Below are 24,963 nucleotides of genomic sequence, written 5' to 3'. Positions count from 1 at the left end.
TATTCTTTTTTTTCTTCTACACTTACCACTTTGATCTCATCCATAATCATAGCTTTATATTACATCTCTGTGGACTCCTATTTTATTTTTAGGGCTTGCTTGATTTCTGTTTTGTGTCAGATCATGCATTTCAGCTGTCTGCTGTAGTTACCAGACTGCTTTTCTCAGTCAGCAATTATGTCCTGTTATCCTTTATTGAATCCAGTCACATTTGGTCCTTCACTGTTACTGAATGGGCCTGGAATATCCTCTCTGTATCTACACCTTACATATCCTTTAGGAAGTTTAGGTTTGGCTGATACTCATATTTACGAAAATCTTAAATGGTTTCAAAAGACCAACTGGCACATTCAATTATACTGCTCTCCACGCACTCTGGCTTTAGAGTCTGCTACAGCACTGTCCAATAGAAATAAAATGTAAGCCATATATGTAATTTAAAATTTGACCCCAGCTCATCCTTCTGGTCCTTTCTTTGATTACCAATGTCTTTGGACAAATCACTTATTTTTCTTTGCTTCACCTCAAATTCTTGGTATCTTGAAGCTCTATCCCATTCCAAACTAATCCTTTGAACAAAAATCTTCAGCCAAAGAGGTGTAAAGTCTCCTTGTTCTGAACTTGTTAAAATTATTGACAGTAGAATGTTCTTGTTGAATGTATAGTTTGGAGAACAAGATAAAATGCTGACTTCGACCTTCTGGGAGATAAATGAGGCTATTAGCTGATAAATTTTTCTTCTTTACTGCATGTGCTGTAACGTAGCTATATGAATCAAAAAACAAAATATATCATCCTTTGCTTAAAAGTAGACTCAAAATCTTTTAAAAACATCTGGCAACATCTGAAAAATTGGTATTTCTATGTTTTGCAATAGCAGAATCTTAGGATCATTTAGCTTATGTTCACTATTGCTACCATTTGAAATCATTTTCTGGCAATTAAAATCTCCCAGTCTTCCTGATCAAAGCAGTTTCATATGCTATTTCATAGGTTAGTGGAAAAAATAAAAGATATGGAACTTGGCAAAGGCTGAATATGTAAACAGACTTAAGCCAATTTAAGAATAGGTTATGTTACCAATATTTGAAAACAGTACTTGGAAAGGAGTATCATCAATACCGGGATAAATTATGGTTGATCTAATCTCTGAAGCTACTCTGGTAGCCCTACAAAACCTTGCTTCAATTCTGCTATTTTCTGTGAGCATATAGTAACGTTTTAAATTTAGTTTGGAGGTCCTGGGAATTGAACCCAGGACCTCGTACTTGTGAAGCAGGTGCTCAACCACTGAGCTACATCTCCCCAATGAGAATTGTTTTTTTTTTCCCAATGAGAATTGTTTTTTTGTTTTGCTTTGTTTTGAGGAGGTGCGTATTGGGTATTGATCCTGGGACCTTGTACATGGGAAGCCGGTGCTTAACTGCTTGAGCTACATCTGCTCCCCGGCAGCTTTATTAACCTCAAGGTGTCAAGAACTGTGAGCTAATCTGCTTTTAATTATATGTGACAAAAGAAAAACCTGGAAAGAACTAGCAGTTCAGGAGTTCTTAATTTTTTATTTTTAGGAGGTACAGGGGATTGAACCTGGGGCCTGGTACGTGAGAAGCAGGCACTCAACTACTGAGCCACACCCACTCCCACTCCCCAAGAATTCTTACTCTTTATTACGTAAAGATACATCTTGAACTTTATTGCAAAATTGAAGAGTATTCACTATGTGACTTTCTAATGCTTAAAATCAGATTGTTTTAGAAACTTGTGTTCGTCCGAGGGAATGCCAGATTTAGATAATAACAGTATATAGGGAAAATTTTCTAATAAAATGACCTGGTTTTTCTTATAAGTCAGTTGAAAGCTATATTTAAATATCTGAAATAATATAGTTAAAATTTTTCTTTTTATGAAGGGAAGCCATTGTCTCCTTTATAGTTGGCATAAGAAATAAGGTGGTTTCTAAGTTATGTAAATAAGATAAAGTTGGTGTTGGTTATTAAGTGCCTCCAATTTTATCAACAGGTGAGCATATTTTTAGTTCCCAGGGAGTTAGTACAATATTTTACAGTTTCTGAAGTTAACAAGCACCATGAAAGTGAGATTTGAGAGGATGGCTATTCAATCATAATTCAAAAAGAGGGCAGTAACGTTAAATGCTTAGTTTTTGGTGCTCAGGTAACGAGACCATTCAAGATTTCGTGGTTGTAACTTTTTACCGAGTATTTGAGCCACTGGTTCTATGAAAATGTAGTCCTTGATAACTTCCTGATGGTGGTTTTCGCTCATGGCCACAAAAGAAGGGGAGGGGGTTAAGTTTTTAAGTGAATAACTGCATTTTGAACATCTCAAAAAAGTATCCTCCTTTATTATATATTCTCCATTGTAATGAGTTCCTTTCTTGTAAACCCCACAGGACAGGAATATTTCTTGAGATGAAGAGGAAGTTCAGTGGTCCCTTTAACAGGCCTTATATCCAGAGATTGAAAGAGATAGGTTGGGTGGAGAAGAGGGTATTACAAAAGGTAAGATTGAGGCTGTAAAAATAACATTAGAAATATGAGAAAAGATAAATATGAATCCTGAGGCTCTGAGACGGGAAAAAAGCAGTAAGACTTTGGAAAAGTATATACTGTGCTAAGAGCGCATGTTCCAAATTAGAGGATGCATTTGTGAGAAAGGGACTGAAAAGACCTTAAGAGTAGTAGGAGGGTTAAGGTTTGTATTAAACTTCTCTGCACTATGAATACATGCCACACAGTGGCATATTAAACATTAAATTTGGAGTTACTATTCAGGGTCAGAGCTAAGTATATACCTAAGATTATTGGGACTCAGGTATATAACATCTTTCCAAATTGCTGTACCCACCTAAAAAGCAGTTTGTGTGGCTTACTGGTCAGGTGTATGTGTGAGAATTAAGTGCAAGCACTTTAAATACTTTGTCTAGTGCTGCATGATTTCTGAAAGTTAAGTAGAAGTGGAGCTATGTCGTATTTTTTTTTTTCTCAAATTATTTTCCCAGAGACCTTTCTAATCTCACCAGTTGAAAATTTACCTTTCCCATCATTTCTCATTTTTAAAAAATAATTAGAGCCTTTATACATAAGTCTGCCCTATTATACATATTTCTTTGTGTGGCTTGTTTCCTTCACTAGATTATTAGCCTTTGGAAGTCAGAAAATGCATCTTAAATCATTGTATCTACCACCATGTCTAGCACAGTACCTTAGACTTCATATTCAATAAATATTTCATTTAAATGAGATTACTGGGTTGTAGTTTGAAGTTTGAGCCCTTTAGATAAATGCGTTGCCAATTTTTATCTTTTGTAGTTTGAAAATATACTTTCCACCCATGTGATAATTAGCACATTTATCAAAAATTGTATTTTCCAGAGCAAACAACAGCCTAGTAGAAATAGTGAGCCATATAAGTAATTTTTTTTGTAGCCACATTAAAGAGACAAACCATTTGTATATTTTAACTCATAATTTACAGAATTTTAACAAGTAATATAAAAATATTGAGATATTTTGAGTTCTTTCCTACTAAGTCTGAAATCTTATGTATATTTTACACTTTGTGCATATTCAAATTAGTCACATTTCGATTGGGCAGTAGCCAGATATGGCTATGGTTACAGCATTGGATAGTGCAGGTGTAGAACTTTAGGGCAGGTGATTAACCTTTCTAGACCTCAGTTTCATGTCACTTTCATTTTAAATTGTTAATCTATAAAAAGGTAATCAGTTTGACTAGTTTCGGGCACTCATTCATAAAGCTACAAGCAGGTTCTGACATTTGAATTTGAATTTTTTCTATCAGACATGCAAAAGACATTTTGCATATGTACTTTTTTTTTTCTCCCCAGTTTAATCCTAAAACATTATGAAAATATCTTTTAGAGTTGAGATCTAAAGTTAACCTTTAGAGTTGAGATCAAGTTAACCTTGGTCAAATATATACAGCTAATAGGAGATAGAACTGGTTTGGTTTCAGAGCAGTAAATTGGTTTTGAATATCCCATGTCACTTTAGGAAGTTTCATACTTCCCTGGGAAAAAAAATTTCGAGTGGGGTGTGTGTAAAAGTGAATAGTAGTATACAGTGAAAACAGTGAAATAAGTTATTACTTAGATGAGGTGTGTTGTAACAGGAAAATTTTATCTTGTTTTAGGTGTGGATTTAAAAATAATTTCATATGGCAGAAATTTTTATTTCTTACTTGGGGAAAGAAGGTGTTAAGGATGTTGTAAGAGGTCTAATTTGAACAGAACAGAAAATAGTGTCTTTAAAATGACAACAGTAATTTCAGAGTAAGCCTTTAAGGAAGCAAAAGTTTTAAAAGATTAGCAATATAAGGTAATATGCAAGTATAAAGTACTCAAGGTCATAGCAGGTACTTGATACTTGTAGATGAATTCAGCAGATCCCTAGCATGTTTATAAATAAGAGGGGTTAAAGACTTTTCAAAGACTTAATAAGCTTTCTAATGTTACACTGTAATCTTTTAATTTGTTTCAAATGTAAAACAGAAGAGCAAGAGGTCTATTTTATTAGTTTAAACAATGTTGGTGAAAATCAATGAAATAAACACTTTTATATACTATTGTGAATTGACACAACTATTCTAGGAAGAATTATGTATCAAGAATCTTAATGTTTCTTACATTTTGACCCAGTTAAGTATACTTGAAGTTGATCCAAAAGAAATAATTGGAAATGTCTCTAGACTTATGATCTTGAGTGGTAATAATCATAATAGAAAGCATTGAAATGGTCACCAATTATGAAATAAAGGATGACACATTCTGATGAAAAAAAATACATCAGTATAGATAAGCCATGTTTTCAGAATATATGGAAAAATGCTCATGAAACTACATACGCCATGTTTTTGTTTATAATCATTTCTGATTGTGCCTGTTTCCACACGGTGAAGTGTAAAATCCTAGGGAAGAGAAATGAGAACATGAGAGAGCTGGCTCTGGTGTTAGGCGGGCATCAAATGCTGGCTTCACTGGTTGTGTTATCCAGAGCAAGTTCCTCAATGCCTGAGGGAGCTAGCTGTAAAATACGAGAAATGAGAGTACCTACATCTTGGGGTGGTTGTATGAAGGTTAAATTTATTAAGGATCTTAGCACGCCGCCTGAGTGAATTTTAGCTTTTTTACATTGTATCCCTGGATCTCAAGAGTAGCGGAGACCGAAGGAATTAAAATTTAGAAATGTAATGCATTTGTAAAGGGAAAGCACCGTGAGATTCTATGGGAGAAACTTACCCTAATTTGCCAACCCGCCTCGTCCAAAACACTTTGATTTTGAATAGGCCTGGTGTGTCGGCGTGAATTGGAGTCTACACTTGGCAGTGAATACGCAAATATTCTCGCGGAGGTGGGGACCCAATGGGTTTGACTCGTCCGTATCCCGAGGCTGGTTTATTTGCCCCCAATTCCTGCCTCTCCAAAATAGAGACTCAAAGGCGTAATATCCTGACGCCTTTGCCGTCGCTCAAAGGTGTGCAAAATTTGGGCCTGTCCCCACCCGACAAACTGGGACTACAGAGGGGAGATGGAGGGTGGGCTTGGAAGGCCACGCTCTCGTCCCTCCGTGGCTCGCCTCTGACTACAGTCCCCAGCGGGACTCGCGAATTCCGGGCTGCAGGGGGCGGTAGTTTTTCCTGTGTTCCAACATAGACTTCTTTCCTCCGGCGGTTACCGGATGTTAGGGCTTTTTCCCGATTTTCCGGAAAAGACCGGTCCAAGGTGGAATCAGGCCCTCCCTGGAGCGCCGGCTTGCAACTCTGAATGGGTGAGCGGAGCGGCGGTACGCAGGGACCTTTCACTGGGCGGGACCTCGGGCTGGTTCTGAGGTAGTGCCCCAGCTGGCGGAAGGGGGCGGAGGCTGCGCATGCGCGCCGGGGGGCTGCGGGGGGGGCGGGGCCGTTGGCGATGGCTGTAGGTGATCGTCTGCTGGTCGGCGGCTTTTTGGGCCGCAGTCTCTAGGCCTGCGGGGCTGGGGCACCGAAGGTGAATGGGGGTCGCCTCCACCTCGGCCTCAGCTGCGCGAATGGAGATGGTGCCCTGGGTGCGAACGATGGCGGAGAAACTGAGACAGCGGCTACGACTGGACGTAGGACGCGAGATCTGCCGCCAGTACCCGCTGTTCTGCTTCCTGCTGCTGTGCCTCAGCGCCGCCTCCCTACTCCTCAACAGGTAACGCCGCAGCTTCTCTCCGACGCTGCGGACGCCAGGCCCGTGTTGCTTTACAGTGCGGTCGCTGCCCTGGCAGCGAAGTTACGGAACTTGGGGGTCGTCTGCGAGGCGGCTAGGAAGAGAGCACCGGGGAGAGCGGCCTCGGGAAGCCGGGCTTCGAGTCGGGGCCTGCAAGTGCAGGCGGCGGGGTGGGCTTAAGTACCTCCTTTCTCCTAAGCCCTTTGGCCCCTATTCTTACCTTTTTTTTTTAACCCATTTATGAAGACCTGGTCCTCCATCCTTGATGTTTTTCAGAAGAGTATAAAATCTGTGTGTGGCTAAATTTGAGACCGTCCCGGGGCAATACGGTCAGCTGACGGGAAGGTTCAAGGTCATGTCGCAGCTGCAGTTACACACAGAAGTACTCTTCTCCCCAGTGAACACTCATTTGCACACATATCTTGCAGCCCGAGTTTTGCCCATATTATATTGTCGTTGGTTAAAATCGACAGTCATAAAGGTTTGTTGAACCGAAGTCAGCATAGTTCCCATCGCTACAATAGGACTGCATGAGAAAAAAAGAGCTCAAATGTTCTGAAAAGTGGGGGAAAAAAATTCAGGTGAACATTTCGAAATTGGAAGGTTTTGTCCCTGAAATAAACTTATCTTCGACTTCCTTGTTTTTTGTCATTTCAAGAAATGATAGCGATGAAGTAGGTAGGAGACGACTTTATAGATTTACTTTTGGTGGAAAGAAGTCTAAGACAGTTGGTCAACAGCATTTATATGCTGTTTTCTGTGATGTTTTGAGCATGCACTCCTTATTCTGTTTCTTGAGGTAGTCGATCCCCAAGGATGGGAATGAAGAAGCATGTATGAGGAATTTGGTAACTATAACTTACTTTCGCTCTAGGGCAAGGGTTCTTAACACGGGGTCCCAGAACGGTGTAGTGTGGACTTAGTAAAGGGGTCCGTCGTTTTAACCTTACTTGCAAAGGGGTCGATGGAACCAAAAAGATTAACCGCAGTTCTAGTTTAAGAAATTTCCTGTGACTATACTGAAGTTGGGTTTGCCCTGGAGGCTTTTCTTTCTTATTAGATGAAGCTGGGTCTAAATAATGCTGGGTTTATATAGCCGTTGATAATCTACAGAGAAATGTGCGTAGAGTGTGATGATTAAGTATAGGAGTGTGAAAGAAATGGAACCCTTAACAGAATGGAAGTTATTAAGTACTTGCTTTCTGTCATCTGGAAGGTATTCCAAGACAGGCTAACAGGTTTGGTATGGAAGAAATTTAAACTTTATATGGTTATTAAGTTTTGTCTCCTTTGGGAACTCGGTCCCAAGCACCCATCCAACGTTGACTCAGCCATCAATATTTTGTCATACTTGTTTCATGTAACCTTTGTTTTTATCATCCACAGAAAACCGTAACCTTACAAAATTACAATAATTAGTTAATATCTATTACCCAATCTATAATAAAAATTTTTAAGTTGTCTTAAAATTTTTTTTATAATGTACTTTGTTTCAGTGAGGAAATAAACAAGATTCACATTTTGCATTTGGTTGTCATGTCATGTTTTCTGTAAGTCTCTTATAACAACAGCTGGCAAACTTATTGTAATGGGACAGATAGTATATATTTTGGGCTTTGTTGGCCACTCTGTTCCATATTCTTTGTTTTTTAAGAATGCTTAAAAAATGTAAAAACCTCTTTTAGTTGAAGACCATATTTAAAAAATGTTATTTGGCCCACAGACCAGTTTGCCTATCCCTGATCTAGAATATTGCCCCTCATATGCTTTTTTAAAAAATTCTTGCCATTGACTTACAGAAGAAACTGGGTCATTTGTTCACATTCTGGATTTTGCTGGTTTCTTAATGGTGTCTTATTTCATCTGCAGCTCAAGTACTTTTTGTAGATGGGGCATTAGATTATAGGCCTGAATAAATTTAGATTTTCTCTTTTTTTGCATAAAAATACTTGAATGATACGATGTAGGTCGTGTTGTATTAGATCAGGGGACATAGAAGTTGGGATTACCTCACTTTTCATGAATTTAGCTTATTACAATTGATATCTTGTCCAATAAATTTTCTCTTTACTTTTACCATTTTTTATTCCTGAATCAGATATTTCAATTATAAGTTGTAAATTAGTCATTTTCTAAGTTTCTCATTGCTTCTGGATTTTTTAACTTCAATTCTTTTTTTTTTTAAATAGAATTGCTTTACTGAATCCACTAAGGCTATTTAGTTTATGCCGAAGTACAGTTCAAAGTGGAAAAATAGGATAAATGTTTACTCTGTTCTCTTTTTTAAAGATTTATTTATTTATTTTACTTATTTCTCTCCCCCTGCCCCCAGTTGTCTGTTTTCTGTGTTCATTTGCTGCATGTTCTTCTTCTGTCCGCTTCTGTTGTCAGCAGCATGAGAATCTTGTGTCTCTTTTTTGTTGTTGCGTCATCTTGCTGCGTCAGTTCTCCTTGTGTACGGTGCCATTCCTGGGCAGGCTGCACTTTCTTTCATGCCGGGCGGCTTTCCTTACGGGGTGCACTCCTTGTGTGTGGGACTCCCCTACACGAGGGCACCCCTGTGTGGCACCGCACTCCTTGCATGCGTCAGCACTGCACGTGGGCCAGCTCCACATGGGTCATGGAGGCCCTGGGTTTGAACCGCGGACTTCCCATCTGGTAGATGGACCCCCTATCCACTGGGCCAAGCCCCCTTCCCTCTGTTCTCTTAATTATCAATATTTAGAATAAATTGGTGCCCTAGTAGCCTCCATTATTATCTCCAGTTAGAGGTTTTGACTGTCTTAGTAGTTTTTCCAAAGAACCAACTTAGAGTTTCGTTGTCTACTTTATTGATTTCTGCTGTCATATGCACTGTTTCCTTTTAGTGCATGTGGATTTTCTGTTTTTTGGGTGGGTTGTTTTTTTTCCCTTTCTGAATGCTTAGCTGGTTGGCTTTCATCTGTTTCATCTGTGAATGGGCACTTGGGTTGCTTCCACCTTTTGTCTTTAATATTGTAGAAGTTGAGAGAGGTTCAATTATTTGCATATAGAAAGGCCAGGACTCAGGAATGATTTTGAGAAGGAAAAATGGTTTATTGAAGGCTGCCTTACTCCGGAGCTTTCTGTTTCAAACCCGAGCCTCGAATAAGATTTTCAAGTTTCTTTTATACAGAGTGGGAAGTCAAATGGTGTTTTTATCCGAGAAAACGACTTTCTTAGTTAGTTAAGTGTTTGCCTGAGTACCAGGTAGGTTTTGAATTAACATATCGCCCACATTTCAAGTGAGCTTGAATTAGCATGTTGCCCACATTCTGTCTGGATGCAACCTTGAATACGCATTCAGTTTTACGTCCTTTCTGAACATTCAAAACCCATATCACTTAACTGGCTTTCTAGAGACTAGGCACACTTGGATACAGAATTAGATGATTTTGAATTTATGCAGAGGCTATATTATATTTCCCATTCGAGGCCAAGTCAAGTTTCCTTAAGTTTCAGCATCACCGCCATCAGAGTTTCCCTGGACTGACAGATATGTATATAGAGTTTGCTTTGCTAAATGGCTTCCCGGGACTGGAGTCAGTTGCCAGGTCACCAAGGGCAGGACTGCACCCTCTTACCGTCCCACACCCACAAGTCAGGACACAGACCTCTTAGGTTATCTACGAAGGGATGAACAGCCTCCCACCCATAGCCCACATCAATATAAGTAACTTTATTTTGAAAGAGGTTTTAGATTCCAGAAAAGTTAACATTGAAAGTATAAGGGATTCCTGTGTGCCCCCTCTTCCACATTGAAAGTATAAGGGATTCCCGTGTGCCCCCTCCTACTCCCACATCTTCCCCTTTTTATAACATCTTACAGTTGTGTGGTACATTTGTTACAATTGATGAATAAGTATTGAAGCGTCGTTACTAACCAAGGTCTATAGTTTACATTGTGGTTTATACCTAATTTCAATCCCCTAAATATGCCCTATGTTCTACCTGTTATTCCTTCCCCCTCCCCTCAGAACCTCTGGTCACCACTATCTTTATAAAAATGTTACATTCTATTACTACAATTTTAATAAGTTTACTTTGACCATGGTTGCATTCCCCCTTATGTTTGTTCATTCCTCAACCTTGAGGATTTTTAGGTGGTGATGCTGGATCTGCCTTAGATTGAGAGGGGTTTCTCCCACCTTTTGGCTATCATGAATAATGCTATTATGAAAATTGTTGTCCAGGCACCTGGGAGTGGAATTCTGGGTCATATGGTAATTCTATGTTTAACTTTTTGGGGAAATGTCAAGTTTTTCTTATTCCTTTTTTATTCGGGAAATTATAGCTTTACAGAAAAATCATGGAGAAAACACAGAGTTCCCATACACCTTCCCTGTTATTAACATTTTGTGTTAGCATGATATCTTTGTTACAATTGATGAAATAATATCATTACAATTGTACTACTAACCCATAGTCCAGAGTTTATTTTAGGGTTCATTCATTATTTGTGTTGCTGTCTTATGGTTTCTTTGTGTGTTTTGTGATTTTTTGGTTGTTATTGAGAACTGGGAATTCCAAGTTTTATAAGGTGGTAACTATGGAAATCTGACTCTCCATCTCCTCAGGGATGGCTGATTTTTGCTTGTTGAGGGTTGGAACTGTTTATCACTTTTATTAACTACTTTTGCATTGCGATTATTCCTTTTTGTATGTAGTTGCTGAAGTTTCTTTTCTGTTATTTCTGCATACAGCCAGTGACCTGACAAAGATTTCCTTTAAATACCCAGCTCTTTGGGCATTTAAATGCTATATTGGTTTTATTTTAAATTAGTATTTGAAAAAAAGAATTCTCCCTTTAGAACTTCTAATAGATGCTGCTGGTAGATGCTACTGCAGCTTGAAATAGTTGAAACCAAGGCAAGCACTTGCACGGGTCCGTCAGGCTAGACCAACCAAATTTCACAATTCTCAATTTTTGGAGGTCAAGGTTCCCACTGCTTGACCTGGCATCATTCCAGGAGCACAAACCACTCTGCCCACAACTGTGGTAGAACTGAAGAATGGGGATGGTTGCTGGTTAACGCACGCAGGTCATTGATAAAACATAATTCCCTTCATCAGGCACTCCCTTGGTTGTTATAAATGTCAGTTTTTTTTTGTTTTTTTGTTTTTTTTAAGCTTTAGATTACATAAATGTCGCATAAAACATATAGGGGGATTCCCATCTACCCATCCCTCCTCCTTCCCCACTTTCCCCCTTATCAACATCTTTCATCAGTGTGGTAGGTTTGTTATAATTGATGAACACATTGAAGTATTGCTACTAACCATGGTCTGTAGTTTATAGTTTATACTATAGTTTATACCACACTATTTTATAGGTTTGACAGAATTTGTCAGAATTATGTTTATTCATTCCTCAATCTTGAGGATATTGGGATGGTGATGCTCACTCTGTTTCTGATTGGGAGGGAGCTTAGATTCCATGGGGCATGCAATGGAACTGTCTTGCTTGCTGTTGTAGAAACTCTCTCTTATTTGGGTTGGGCGTTGTCCATTATCATCCTTTTGTTAGTTGTCCTTTGTGAGTCCAATGACCTGGAGAGTAGGTGTTCCAACTCTGCTGAGATTCAGGGCTCAACCAGCATATGAGCAGACAGAAGATTTAAGTCTCTGGGCCATATGTTTAACGAGTATAGTGCTTAATATAGGGTCAAATAAAAGGGGCAGAAGAGCCATGTGTAGGGAAATTTTGAATAATTCTGTTATATTGGGGAGCATATAATCCAAGGTAAGGCCCACTTGACAGGGTTCCAAATTCCATGGATGGGGGTGATAGTGGTGCAGTGATATGATTGGGGTTGCCATTCAGGTTCTAGAGTTGCAGAATAGTTGATTCAGGTTGCTCATTCTAGCTCTACGGTTGCTTTAGTGGAAGGACTGACCCCTAGATTCCTACTCTGCCATTTTAGGTGATGGTTCCCTTAAATTTGAAGAGTGTATTTTTGTTGATTTTATTACCTTCTGTCATTGGGTTTGCTTGCCTCTACATTTTCTCCTTACACTGTAATTTTCTTTTAATTAGAGAAATTGTTGGTTTACAAAAGAATCATAAAATAAAGAATTTCCAAATTTCTCTCCCACAGCCCATTATTTTTTCCCACTTCCACCCTCCAGATGACTCCCTCATGTCTTACTCATTGTTTCTGCTCATTTTCTGCTCATTGAGGCTGCTGGTCTTGTTTAGGAGGCACCAGAACTGAACCTGGGACCTCCCATGTGGGAGGTGGGTGCCCAACTGCTTGAGCCACATCTGTTCCTCCATAGTTATTAACAGCTTGCATTGCTGTGGTACATTTGTTGCAGTTGAAGAAAGCATATTATAATTGTACTATTAACTGTAGTCCATGGTTTACGTTAAGGTTCTCTGTATTATACTGTGCGCTTTTTTTTTTTTTTACAATTTTTATTCTAGTAACATAAAACATAAAAATTTCCCCTTTAACCACATTCAAATATAATTCAGTGATGTTAATTACATTTGCAGTGTGCAACCATCACCACCATTCATCACGAAAACTTTCCCATCACTTCACATAGAAACTCTGTACAATTTAAGGGTTAATTCCCTATTCCTTACGCCACCCCCGGCTACTAATAACCTATATTCTAGTTTCTGACTATGAATTTTCTTACTCTAATTATTTCATATCATTGAGATCATGTGATTTTTGTCCTTTAGTGTCTGACTTACGTCACTCAACATGATGTCTTCAGGTGCATCCATGTTGTCACATGTATCAGTACTTCATTCTTTTTTATGGCTAATAATCCATTGCGTTTATATACCTCATTGTTTGATGGGCCCTTGGGTTGCTTCCATCTTTTAGCAATTGTGAATGATACAGCTATGGACATCAGTGTGCAAATATCTGAGTCCTTGCTTTTTTTTTTTTAAATCAAAATAGCTTCTTGTACTTTATTTTTTAAAATTTAATTAAATTTTTCACTTATCTTTTTTTGAAAGTTAATAGATCACACAAAATGTTACATTAAAAAACATAAGAGGTTTTCATATATCCTACTCCCCATCCCCCCACCCGTCATTTTTTTAATTGTATTTTTTTGAAGACACATAGATTAAAAAAAATGTTACATTAAAAAACGTAAGAAATTCCCATATGTCCCCCATCCCCCCACCCCACTCCTTCCACATCAACAACCACTTTCATCATCGTGGCACATTCATTTCATTTGGTGAATACATTTTGGAGCATTGCTGCACTACATGGATAATAGTTTACATTGTAGTTTATACTCTCTCCCAGTGCATTCAGTGGATTGTGGCAGGATGTATATTGTTCAGCATCTCTTCCTACATTATCATTTAGGACAACTCCCAAGTCCCGAAAATGCCCTCATATCACATCTCTTCTTCCCTCTTCCTACCCTCAGCAACCGTGGCCACCTTCTCCGCATCAGTGCTACAATTTCTAACATTACTAGTCACAATACTTCTATAGTAGAACATTAATAAGTCCACTCTAATCCATATTTTATTCCTCCATCCTGTGGACCTTGGGATGGTGTATTAGTCATCCAAAGGGGTACTGATGCAAAATACCAGAAATTGGTTGGTTTTGAGTGTTTATTTGGGGTAGGAACTCACAAATACCAGGCCATAAAGCATAAGTTACTTCCCTCGCCAAAGTCTATTTTCAAGTGTTGGAGCAAGATGGCTGCTGACGTCTACGAGGGTTTAGGCTTCCTGGGTTCCTCCCTTCCTGGTGTTTGCCTCTGTGTGTGTCTGTATCCCTCAGGAGCACCAGTACCTGTGTTTGTATCTACTTATTTGGATATGTGTCTAAAAGTGGTATTGCCGGGTCATGTGGTACATCTATACTTAGTTTTCTGAGGAAACACCAAATTTTCTTTCACCATTTTACTGCACTATTTACATTCCACCAACAATGGATGACTATTCCTATTTTTCCACATGTTCTCCAACACTTGGAATTTTCTGTTTGTTTTTTTAAATAGTAGCCATTCTAGTGGGTAAGAAATGGTATTTCATTGTTTTGATTCGCATTCTTAATGGCTAATGCTGTTGAGCATCTTTTCATGTGCTTATTGGTCATCTGTATATCTTCTTTGGAGAAATGTCTTTTGCCTGTTTTTTAATTGGGTTGTCTTTTTATTGTCAAAGAAACTATTGCCAAACACAAGGTCCTAAAAATGCTTACCTATGTTTTCTTCTAGGAATTTTATTGTTCTAGTTCTTAAATTTAGGGCTTTGAATACATCTTACATATTTTTGTATATGGTATGAGGTAAAGGTCCACCTTCCTTTTTCTGCATATGGCTATCCAGTTTTTCCACATTTGTTGAAGAGACTGTACTTTCCCAAATGAACGGACTTGGTACCCTTGTCAAAAATCATTGTTAGGAAATATGAAAAAATAAGTACTGGAGAGGATGTAGAGAAATAGGAACGTTCCTTCACTGTTGGTGAAATTGTAAAATGGTGTGGTCCCTGTGGAAGACAGTTCGGTGGTTCCTCAGGGAGCTAAATATAGAACTGCCATATGATGCAGCAATTCCTCTACCATATCCAGAAGAACTGAAAACTGACACAAACAGAAATCTGCATACTGATATTCAAAGCAGTTATTCATGAATTGCCAAAAGATGGAAACAGCTCTGGTGTCTGTCAATCAATGAATGGATAAAAAATACATAATATGGAATATTATGCTGCAGTAAGCAGAAATGAAATTGGGATACGTATGATAACACAAATGAATCTTGAAGACATTACAGTAAGTGAAGTAAACCAGACACAAAGGGAAAATATTGCATGGTCTCATTAATATGAACTAAATACGAAGAATAAACACATAGAGTGTAAGTTATTAGGAGATAAGAGGAAGGCTGTGGAGTGCTGATGCTTAATGTATGCAGAAATTTTAATTGACTGTAAAGGTGTGGAAATGCAGAGTTTCTGGTAACACATTATACTGTGTAGCAATTGCTTTATAAATGGGATTGTGGCTGAAAAGGGTAGTTAGGGATGTAAATGTCAATTTTAAGAAAGCTAAAGAGTAATCTAGGGACTGAACACAGTGAATCCAAAGGTGGTTGAGAATTGTGCTTGATGGTACAGATGCAAGAGTGTCCTTCTGTGAGCTAGAACAGATATATGTCACTATTGTAGCATGGTGGAAACGTGGAGAAGCATGGAAAAAATACAGTTGGTGTGATTTATGGACTGGTTAACAACAATAATGTGATGTTCTTGCATCAATGCCAAAGATGTACTGTGTTGATAATGGGGAGGGGTATGGAACAAGCATGCCAAATGTACACTATGGACCACAGTTGGTGGTAATAGTCTGATGATATTATCTCATAATTTATAACAAATATTCCACCACAGTGTGGTGTGTTGGTGAAGGGGTGAGTATGGGAATTCTACACATGTGCATGATTGTTTTGTAAGTTCACAACCTTTGTAATAAAAATACATTAAAAAAATAATAGGGTGGGTTGGGGGGAAAATACACCAAATGTAAGATACGGACTGTAGTGATAATTTGATGATGCTCTTGCATGGTTTATGGCAGGTGTTTGACAACAATGCAGGGTATTGATCGTGGGGTGATGTATGGGACATCTTTTAATGTTATGCATGTTTGTTTTGTGAATTCACAAAACTGTGGGTTATTTCTGAACTCTTTTCCATTTTCTTGGTCTTTGTGTCAAGTCCTTGTGTTTACTGTGCTGTTTTGATTACTTTGTCTTTGTAATAAGTTTTGAGATTGGGAGGCTCCAGTCTTCATTCTTTTTAAAGATGGCTTTGGTTTTTCAGGGCCTGTTATCCTTCCATGTAAATTTGGTGATTGGCTTTTCCATTTCTGCAGTTAAGCTGTTGGAATTTTGAATGGGATCATGTAGAAGCTATTAATCCCTTTGGGTGGAACTGATATCTTAACTGTATTTAGTGTTTCAGTCCATGAACACAGAATGTCCTTCCATTTATTTAGGTCTTCTTTGAGTTCTTTTAGCAATATTTTCTAGTTTTCTCTGTATAATCTTTTCCATTCCTCATTAAATTTATTCCTAGATATTTGAGTCTTTTTGTTGCTGTTGTAAATGGAATGTTTTCCTTGATTCCCTCTTCATGTTATTCTTTACTAATGTATAGAAACACTGCTAAATTTTGCATGTCTATCTTGTACCCAGCCACTTTGTTGAACTTGTGTATTTCATTCTAGAATCTTTGTTCCGGACTTTTTAGATTGTCTGTATATCAGAGATCATGTCATCAACAAAAAGGGAAAGTTCTTTACCTTTTCCTTCCAGTTTGGATGTCTTTTATTTCTTTTTCTTGCCTAATTGTTCTTAGAACTTCCAGTATAATGTTGAATAGAGTGGTAACTCTGGGCATCCTTGTCTGTGTGGGCAGTCTTTCACCATTGGGTATGATGTTTACTATGGGTTTTTCATAAATGCCCTTTATCATGTTGAGGAAGTTTCCTTCTATTCCTAGTTTTCTATGTATTTTTATCAAATGTCTTTTCAACTTCAGTTGAGATGATCATGTGGTTTTCTTCCTTTTTCTATTAATTTGGTAAATTATATTAATTGATTTTCTTTTGTTGAATCACCCTTTTGTACTTGGTAAATCCTACCTGATCATGGTGTATAATTCTTTTGATGTGCTGTTGGATTTGATTTGCTAGCGTTTTGTTGAGTATTTTTGCATGTATATTCATAAGAGATATTGGTCTGTAATTTTCTTTTTTGGTATCTTTATCTGGCTTTGATGTTAGGTTGATGTTGGCCTCATAGAATGCATTAGGGAGTCTTCCCACTTCAATTTGAGAGTTTGAGTAAGACTGATATCAATTATTCTTAGAATATTTGCTAAAATTTACCTGTGTAGCCATCTGGTCCTGGGCTTTTCTTTCTTGGGGAGGTTTTTGGTTACTGATTCAGTCTCTTTACCAGCTAGTTATTGGTCTGCTGAGCTCTTCTGTTCTTTTTTTTTTTTTGCTGACTAAAGCAGATTTATTTTTTATTGTAGTTATTATCTTGGGTTAACTGAGTAGCTTATAACATTGACATAAAAACACATTTTTAAATTTAAAAAACAAGAATGAGAATTCCTCTGTTTTTGGTTGAGTCAATAAAGAAACATGTAAAAATCCAAAACAATGTTACTCTCATCACAGTAATCTTGTTTTGGAAATATGTTGACATTTATGGAGCTATGCTATTTATATTAACATGTAGTGGATATATTATTGTTATGCTTAAATGAATAAATAAATATTTTACAGATTCCTCGGTTTTAATTTCTAATGTGGGAAATATTGATATATGTAACCCACATAAACTAAAGCTGTTTGGGTTACTCAGTAATTTAAAAAAAAATTTTTTTTTAATGGAAATATATCACTCATACATAACCCATAAACAATAAATGTATAATAGTTGTGAACTTACAAAACATATAATATCAAACATATATAACATCTCACCCTACCACCAATAACTTGCATTGTTTTCAAACCTTTTTAACTGATGATTAAAGAGCATTGTCAAAATATTACTACTAAACAAAAGTATTTTTCCCCTAACCAATCCAATTATGTTTATATCATTTATATATGAACATACATAAACAATTAAGTGTATAGTAAAAGTTGTGAACTTACAAAGCAAACACGCATAACATCATACAGGGGTTGCATACATTAATGCTCCATCAACACCTTGCAATGTCATGAGATGTTTGCTACAAACTGTGAAAGGACACTGTCAAAATCTTACTACTAATCATAGTTCTTATCTTATGTTTGGTGTGTTTTTCCTCCAACCCACCCTATTATTATTTTTTAAATATATTTTTTATAACAGAAGTTGTGAACTTATAAAACAGTCATGCACATGTGCAGAATTCCAAACAACACCCCTCCACCTACCTACAACACACAATGTGGTGTGTCATTTGCTGCAGATAAAATATCATCTAATTTTTGCTATGTGCATAGTTTACATTTGGCTCATTTTTTCCATACTGCCTCAGTATCAACACAGTACATCTTTTGCATAGATGCAAGAATATTATATTATTACTACTAACCACAGTCCATAGGTCACTCCAGCTGTATTTTTCCCATGCTTCTCCACATTCCCAACACCCTGCAGTAGTGATAGACATTTGTTCTTACAAAGGACACTCTTGCATCTGTACTATCAACCACAATTCTCACCCACCTCTTGGTTTACTGTGTTTTCCAGTTCCTAGATTATTCTCTAGCATTTGTTTAATTGACATTTACATATCTAGACTACCATTTTCAGTCACATCCCCATTTATAAACTAGCTATTACTGTGTGTTACCATCCACTCTATCAATTTCCACACTTTTACAGTAAAGCTAATTAAAACTTCTACATGTATTAAACATCAGTAGTCCACTCAGTCCTCCTCTTATCTCCTTTAAGAATTCCCTACCTACTACCAGGTCTTGAAGATATTTTCCTATAATTTCTTCTAGAAGTTTTATGTTTCTTGCTTTTATTTTTAGGTTTTTGATCCATTTTGAGTTAATTTTTGGATAAAGTATGAGATAGGGGTCCTCTTTCCTTCTTTCAGCTATGGATGTCCAATTCTTTCAGCACCATTTGTTGAATGGATTGTTCTGCTGGAGCTGTGTGAGTTTGACAGGCTAGTCAAAAATCACTTGACCATACTTGTGAGGGTCTGTTCCTGAACCATAAATTTGGTTCCATTGGTCTATTGTGTCTGTCTTTAGGCCAGGACCATGCTGTTTTTACCACTATAGGTAGGTATTATGATTTAAAGTCTGGAAATGGGGTTCACTTTTTCTTTTTATGATGTTTCTGGCTCTTCAGGGCTCCTTACCCTTCCAAATAAATTTAATGATCATGTTTTCTATTTTTCTTTTAATGCTGGTGGAATTTTTTTCGGGATTGCATTAAATCTGTATATCAATTTGAGTAAAATTGACATCTTAATGATATTTAGTCTTCCAGTCCATGAGCATGGAATGTTCTTTCAGTTATTTAGGGTTTTTAAAATTTGTTTTAACATTGAGTTGCAGTTTTCTGAATACAAGTGCTTTACATCATTTGTTAAGTTTATTCCTGACTACTTGAGTTTTATCTGTCATATTTTATTTTTACCACTCTTTTGACACCTTCAGTTACTTTTATTGCTTCATTTCTAGCTCTCTTCCAGGCCTCTCTCTCCTGTCTTCTTTTCAGGCTCTGGCACACCCTTTAGTATTTCCTACAATTCTGGTCTCTTGCTTAGAAATTCTCTCAGTTTCTGTTTATCTATGACTATTCTAATTTCACCTTCATTTTTGAAAGACAGTCTTGCTGGATATAAGATTCTTGGCTGGAAGCTTTTCTCTTGTAGTATCTTAAATATATCAGACTGCTATCTTCTTGCCTTCATGGTTTCTGGTGAGAAATCAGCATTACTCTTATTGGATATCCCTTCTATGTTATGCATTGCTTTTCTCTTGCTGCTCTCAGAATTCTCTCTCTGTCTTTGGCCTTTGACATTCTGATGAGTATGTGTTTTGGAGTTGGTCTATTTGGATTTTTTCGGGTGGGAGTACATTGTCCGTCTTGGACAGGGAAACCTATGTCTTTCAATAGGGTTGAGAAATTTTCTACCATTATTTCTTTAAATATTCCTTCTGCCCCTTTTCCCTTCTCTTCTCCTTCTGGGACACCCATGACACGTATGCTTGCACGCCTTTTGCTGTCATTTAGTTCCCTGAGACCTTGTTCAATTTTTTTCCATTCTTTTCTTCATCTCTTCTTTTGTATGTTCACTTTCAGAGGCCATTTCTTCAAGCTCACCAGTCCTTTTCTTCTACCTCCTCAAATCTGCTATTATATGATTCCAATGTTTTTTAATTTCATTGCTTGCATCTTTCATTCCCACACGATCTGCTATTTTTCTGTGTATGCTTTCAAATTCTTCTTTGTGCTCATCCAGTGTCTTCTTAGTATCCTTAGTCTCTTTAGCCTTCTCATTGAATTTATTAAGGAGATTTGTTTGAACATCTGTAATTAGTTGTCTCAACTCCTTTATGTCATTTGGAGGCTTATCTTCTTCCTTTAACTGGGCCATAGCTACCTGTTTCTTTGTGTGGATTGTAATTTTTTGTTGGTGTCTTCGCATCTGGCTTTCTATAAAGTATTTTTTTCTGGGTGCAGTTTTTCTCTTTAGTTTAGGGCTTCCTATGGTTTCTCCCTTGCTGCTTGTGCAGTTGGAGCCAAGCATGTAATTGCTGCTGTAAACTGTGGAGGTTCAAGCTGCCCTCATTGCATCAGGGACCAGTGATGCTTCTTTCAACTTTCTCCTTTGCCAGGGGTAGGGACAGAGTTACAGCTATGTGGAATAATCCACATGCAGGCCTAGACTGTAGTTGCTCAGAGAGACTGATGAAGCTTCACATCCCTTTGTCCCCTACCTGGGGCAGGGATGGAGCTGCAGGTGTGGGCAGCAGTCCCTGCAGTGTGGGTCCAAGATGACCGCAGTTGCCCTTATAGACTTGTGATTTTCAGTCTATGCCAGCCAAAGTTCTCTGCGGTTATCTGTATAGGCTTGTGCAGGGCTTCTCAGCCTCCTCCGTGCCAGAGGCGGGACTGAAGCCTAAGCTAGGGGTGCAGGCTGATCTGCATGAAAGAAACTAGTTCCTGCTTGCACTGAGTTTCAGTCAGCCTGGCTTCCCCTCAGGCTGGGGACGGAGTCAGAATGGTGGCTGCCAGCCTCTTTCTAACTTGGACTGGTTCTCACTCCAGTCGTTCCCAGGGTTATCTCTTAGCCAGCCAAGTCTCCCAATCCATAGCCCAAATCGGTAGCCAACCGTTTCCTCCTCTCCTGTTTCTGGGAAATGGAGCTTCCAATTCCCATCACAGAACAGCTCCTGGGGTGGCTTCTGCCACCAGAGTAGGATGATCACCGGCCTCCGTGGCTTGGCCGGGAATTTCCCGGAAAGGCTGGTGCAGGTCCCTACAGCTTCCTCCCTGCTGGAGGTGGCACTGGGGCCTCGGCTATACCTGCAGTATGATCTGGATGGGAAGAAGCTGGTCACCACCAGCACTGGGATTTTCAGTTCACCCTGCTTCCCCTCAGGGCAGGTGCTCAGTTAAGATGCCCGCTCCTAGCCTCTTTCTAACCTGTACAGGCTCAAACCTTGGCCCACTGAATTTCCTCATCATAGCTGAAATTGGTGCCCAACGGTCTCTTCCTCCCCCATTTTTGGAATGTGGAGCTTTCAATTTCATCTGCGGAACAGCTCCTGAGGCGGCTTGTGCCTCCAGTGGAGGATGGGAACGGGCCTCTGGGGTGTGGAGTGCTCTACTTACACGAGTCTTCTCTGCAGATGGGCAGTCTCCTCCTTCCACTCCCCCAACAATGTTGCAGGATGCTCTTCTGGCCTCCTGGAGCCCCCAGACAAGTGCTTCAGCTAGCTCCAGAGAGCTGTGGGTGTTAGCTAACTGCCCTATAGCAGAAGCTGACTTTAGGAGCTCCTTACTCTGACGTCAGCTTGCTGGTTCCTTGTTTCTTTTTGAGTCAGTGTAGGTAGTTTGCCTGTTTTGAGGAATTTGTCCATTTCATCCAGGTCATCTAATTTTTTGGCCTATATTTGTTAATTGTATCATTATAATCCTATTTATTCCTATGGGGTCAGTAGTAATGACCTCCTTTCATGACTGATTTTAAAAATTTATTTTTTTCAGTCTAGCAGATTTTTTTGATCTTTCAAAAAAAACCAGCTTTTGGTTTTGTTGATTTTTTTTTTTACTTTCAATTTCATTTACATCTTCTTTGATCTTTATTTTCTTCCTTTGGGTTTAGTTTGCTCTTTTTCCTAGTTTCATGAATTCTGGTATTAGTTCTCTGATTTGAGAACTTTCTTCTTCTTTAACATTAGCATTTAGAGCTATAAATTTCCCTCTCAGTACTGTCTGCTGAATCCCAGTTTTGTTATGTTGTTTTCATTCTCATTTGCCTCAAGATATTTCTTTTGTGATTTCTTCTTTTACCCATTGATTGTTTAATAATGCATTGCTTGATTTTCACATGTCTGAATTCTCCAGTTCTCCCTTTGCTATTCATTTCTTGCCTTTTTCCTTCTGTTCAGAGAATATCTACATTGTATATTTCAGTATTCAAAAATATTTTGTGGCTTATTCTGTGACCTACCCTATGGTAGTTATAAAAAGTGAATACTTCCATTATGGGTAACAAAACTAGAAATTATAATTACCTGTAGTCATAACTATTTTGACTAGTGAGTTTTCAGAAATATAATTTATTTCTTATTTCTTTTTGCCCCTGGAAAGATTTTGCAATAAACGATTTCTTTCTTATAAAAATAAGTAGGAGGTGAAGTACTGGCTTCTTAGTGGCATGTTCAAATCAGACTTTCCCCAGCATTTTATTAATAAATATTAAAACATACAGAAAAATTGTAAGACTATTACAACAAATACCTATATACTCATCATTTAGATTCTTTAATTACTATTTTGCAGTTTATATATGTATTTCCACATATTTCATCTTCCTTCATGTGTCATGTGTCCATGTTATCTTTTAAATTCATTTTTAATGTTTAATGATGTTTAAAATTGCAAACATCAGTATGCCTCTAAACCACTTCAGAATGGATTTTGCTTACTAGGGTTGATGTTGTTTATGGTTCTGGTTGTTGTTGGTAGTGGTTTTTTGCCTTTTTTTAAAACCTGACATCACATTTATTTTGTCAATTTTTTTTTTTAACAAATCAACTTTATTAATACATACTAATAAAGCATAAAACCATCCAAAGTGTACAATTAGTAGTATTCAGTATAATCACATGGTTGTGTAGTCATCGCTTCATTTTTAGAGCATTTTCATTATTCTAATAATAATACTTATGGCAGTTTGATATTATTTATAAATTCCAAAAAGAGATATTGATTATATTTGTAAACTGGTGTGTTCCTCTTGTCATGATACCCTTTGGTTTATTTAAATTCAGAGACTTTACATTTACTTGATTAAATCAAGATTATGACTTTGATTCAACCACATTATTAGGTCATGCAGGATTGAGTCCCTGCCCCTTTTGTGGGGTAGATAAATGGATATTCAATCAAGGAGACAGGGAAGCAGTCATGTGAGAAAAGAGAGAGAGCTCCATAGTCAGGGAAGAGGATCCTGTGGCCATGGGAAGAGTGATGAGCCATTAGCCTGATAGTTTATAGCTGACCTTGTGAAGAGTGTACAATCAGTGGTATTCCGATCATCACATGGTTGTGTATTCATCACTTTGGTCATTTTTAGAGCATTTTCATTCCAGTAATAATAATAATGTTAAAAAACAAATACCAACTAGACAAACAAAGCTCATCACCCTCAATTTCTCTGTGCTTCTATTGTACACAGGTGCAATTTTCTTTCCTTTCTAGTTTATTTGTATTTATAATTTTGTAAAAAGTCTTTTATGTGCAATATCACCCATATTCATATTTTACATGATGTTTCACTATGTCATACAGTCCCACGGTACAATTTTTAACTTTTCTTCTATTAATAATAATACAAGTGTCCTTAGGCTTTCCCTTTCAACCACTGTCATACCCATGTGATACCTCTGCTAGGCACAAACACCATTATGTGCTTTCACCAAGGAAACTGGCTTTTGTTAGGTGCTGGAAAGAGTGGTATGTCTTACACAGATCAGGGTAATTTGAGGTGACTTGCCTCAGAGCTCTTACAGTCTAGTTGGGGAAGAAAAACCTAAGTAAGTAATGAATGAAATGATATTAGATTTTAAAAACAGTTAAGGGCAACACTGGACAAGATGGCATAGGTTACATGCGGTATACATAAGCAGTATAAAATTCTTAAAGGAAGACCACTTTAATTAGAAATAGGCCTGAAATGCTGTTTAAGTGAGGTGAAATTAGTAAGTCTTAAAGGAAATTTTGGGTTTTGAGATAGGAGCATTTTGAAAAGTACTGGATATGGAATGTGAACACTTGAATAAAAACAATGATGTCATCTTTTGCCAGCTTGGATGATAATTTCTCTGGCCTCTGTTTACTAATTTATGCCATGACAAATTTGAGAAAGTACTGTCTTTAGAGATGATCAGAGCTGGTGTGACCTTGAATAAGTTTTATAACCTCTTAGACCTGCAACTTTGTATCTAGCTTTCAGAGTACCAAATAGAGAGTCCTTTCTAATTGGAGTCATCTGGGCCTTTTGAGCCCAGAAGTTTCATATGGGACTTCATGACCAGGTTCTTGGCAGGCTTTTTGCCTGTAATGGTTACAGCTTTGTTTTCAAGCACCTGCCTTCCTTCAGGGGTTTCTGGGTGGAGTCTTGCAGCTATGTTATTTGCTGGGTCTCAGCTGTGATAGTTTTGGCTTTTGTTCTGACCAGTGGCCTTCCCTTGTTTCCTATATGAACCTTCCTCAACTCTCCCCTCAGAGAGTTTACCCCCGTATTCTTTTTTTTTTTTTTGGGGGGCGGGGGTTGCTGTTTACAAGTTTATTTCTAAGTTGCAGCAAAGAGTATTTTCCCCTTCCCCTTGCTTTTAGAATTTCCTATGTTTGCCCATTCAATCTTGGCTGCCACAACCAGAAAGACAGAAAGAAAGCAAGAGGACCTTTTTTCTTGCATCTGTAGTGCAAACCTAGTAGCAGACATTAAT

General features: G+C 38.0%; 1 protein-coding gene and 1 non-coding gene across 14 annotated transcripts in view; one reads left to right on the top strand and one right to left on the bottom strand.

Moving 5' to 3' along the window:
- Window positions 1-1,233: 1,233 nt before the first annotated feature.
- On the bottom strand, window positions 1,234-1,305 carry TRNAV-CAC (transfer RNA valine (anticodon CAC)). Its single transcript has one exon. It is a non-coding gene; the product is annotated as a tRNA-Val (tRNA).
- Window positions 1,306-5,829: 4,524 nt separating this feature from the next.
- SNX14 (sorting nexin 14) overlaps window positions 5,830-24,963 on the top strand; it is a 110,004-nt gene continuing 90,870 nt past the window's right edge. For 3 of the 13 annotated variants that reach the window (XM_012518156.4, XM_058307111.2, XM_071218579.1), the window contains exon 1: window positions 5,860-6,211. In XM_012518156.4, coding sequence (XP_012373610.2) covers window positions 6,030-6,211 — 182 coding nt within the window. In that variant the 5' untranslated portion in view covers window positions 5,860-6,029. Of the gene's footprint in view, window positions 6,212-24,963 lie in introns of all 13 variants that reach the window. The other 10 variants (XM_058307109.2, XM_058307113.2, XM_071218581.1 and 7 more) reach the window with 7 other exon arrangements.

The sequence above is a fragment of the Dasypus novemcinctus genome, chromosome 11, assembly GCF_030445035.2.
Source record: "Dasypus novemcinctus isolate mDasNov1 chromosome 11, mDasNov1.1.hap2, whole genome shotgun sequence".
Classification (NCBI taxonomy): domain Eukaryota; kingdom Metazoa; phylum Chordata; class Mammalia; order Cingulata; family Dasypodidae; genus Dasypus; species Dasypus novemcinctus.
Note: the sequence above shows the minus strand (reverse complement) of the source record. Positions and strands in the feature narration are given on the sequence as shown.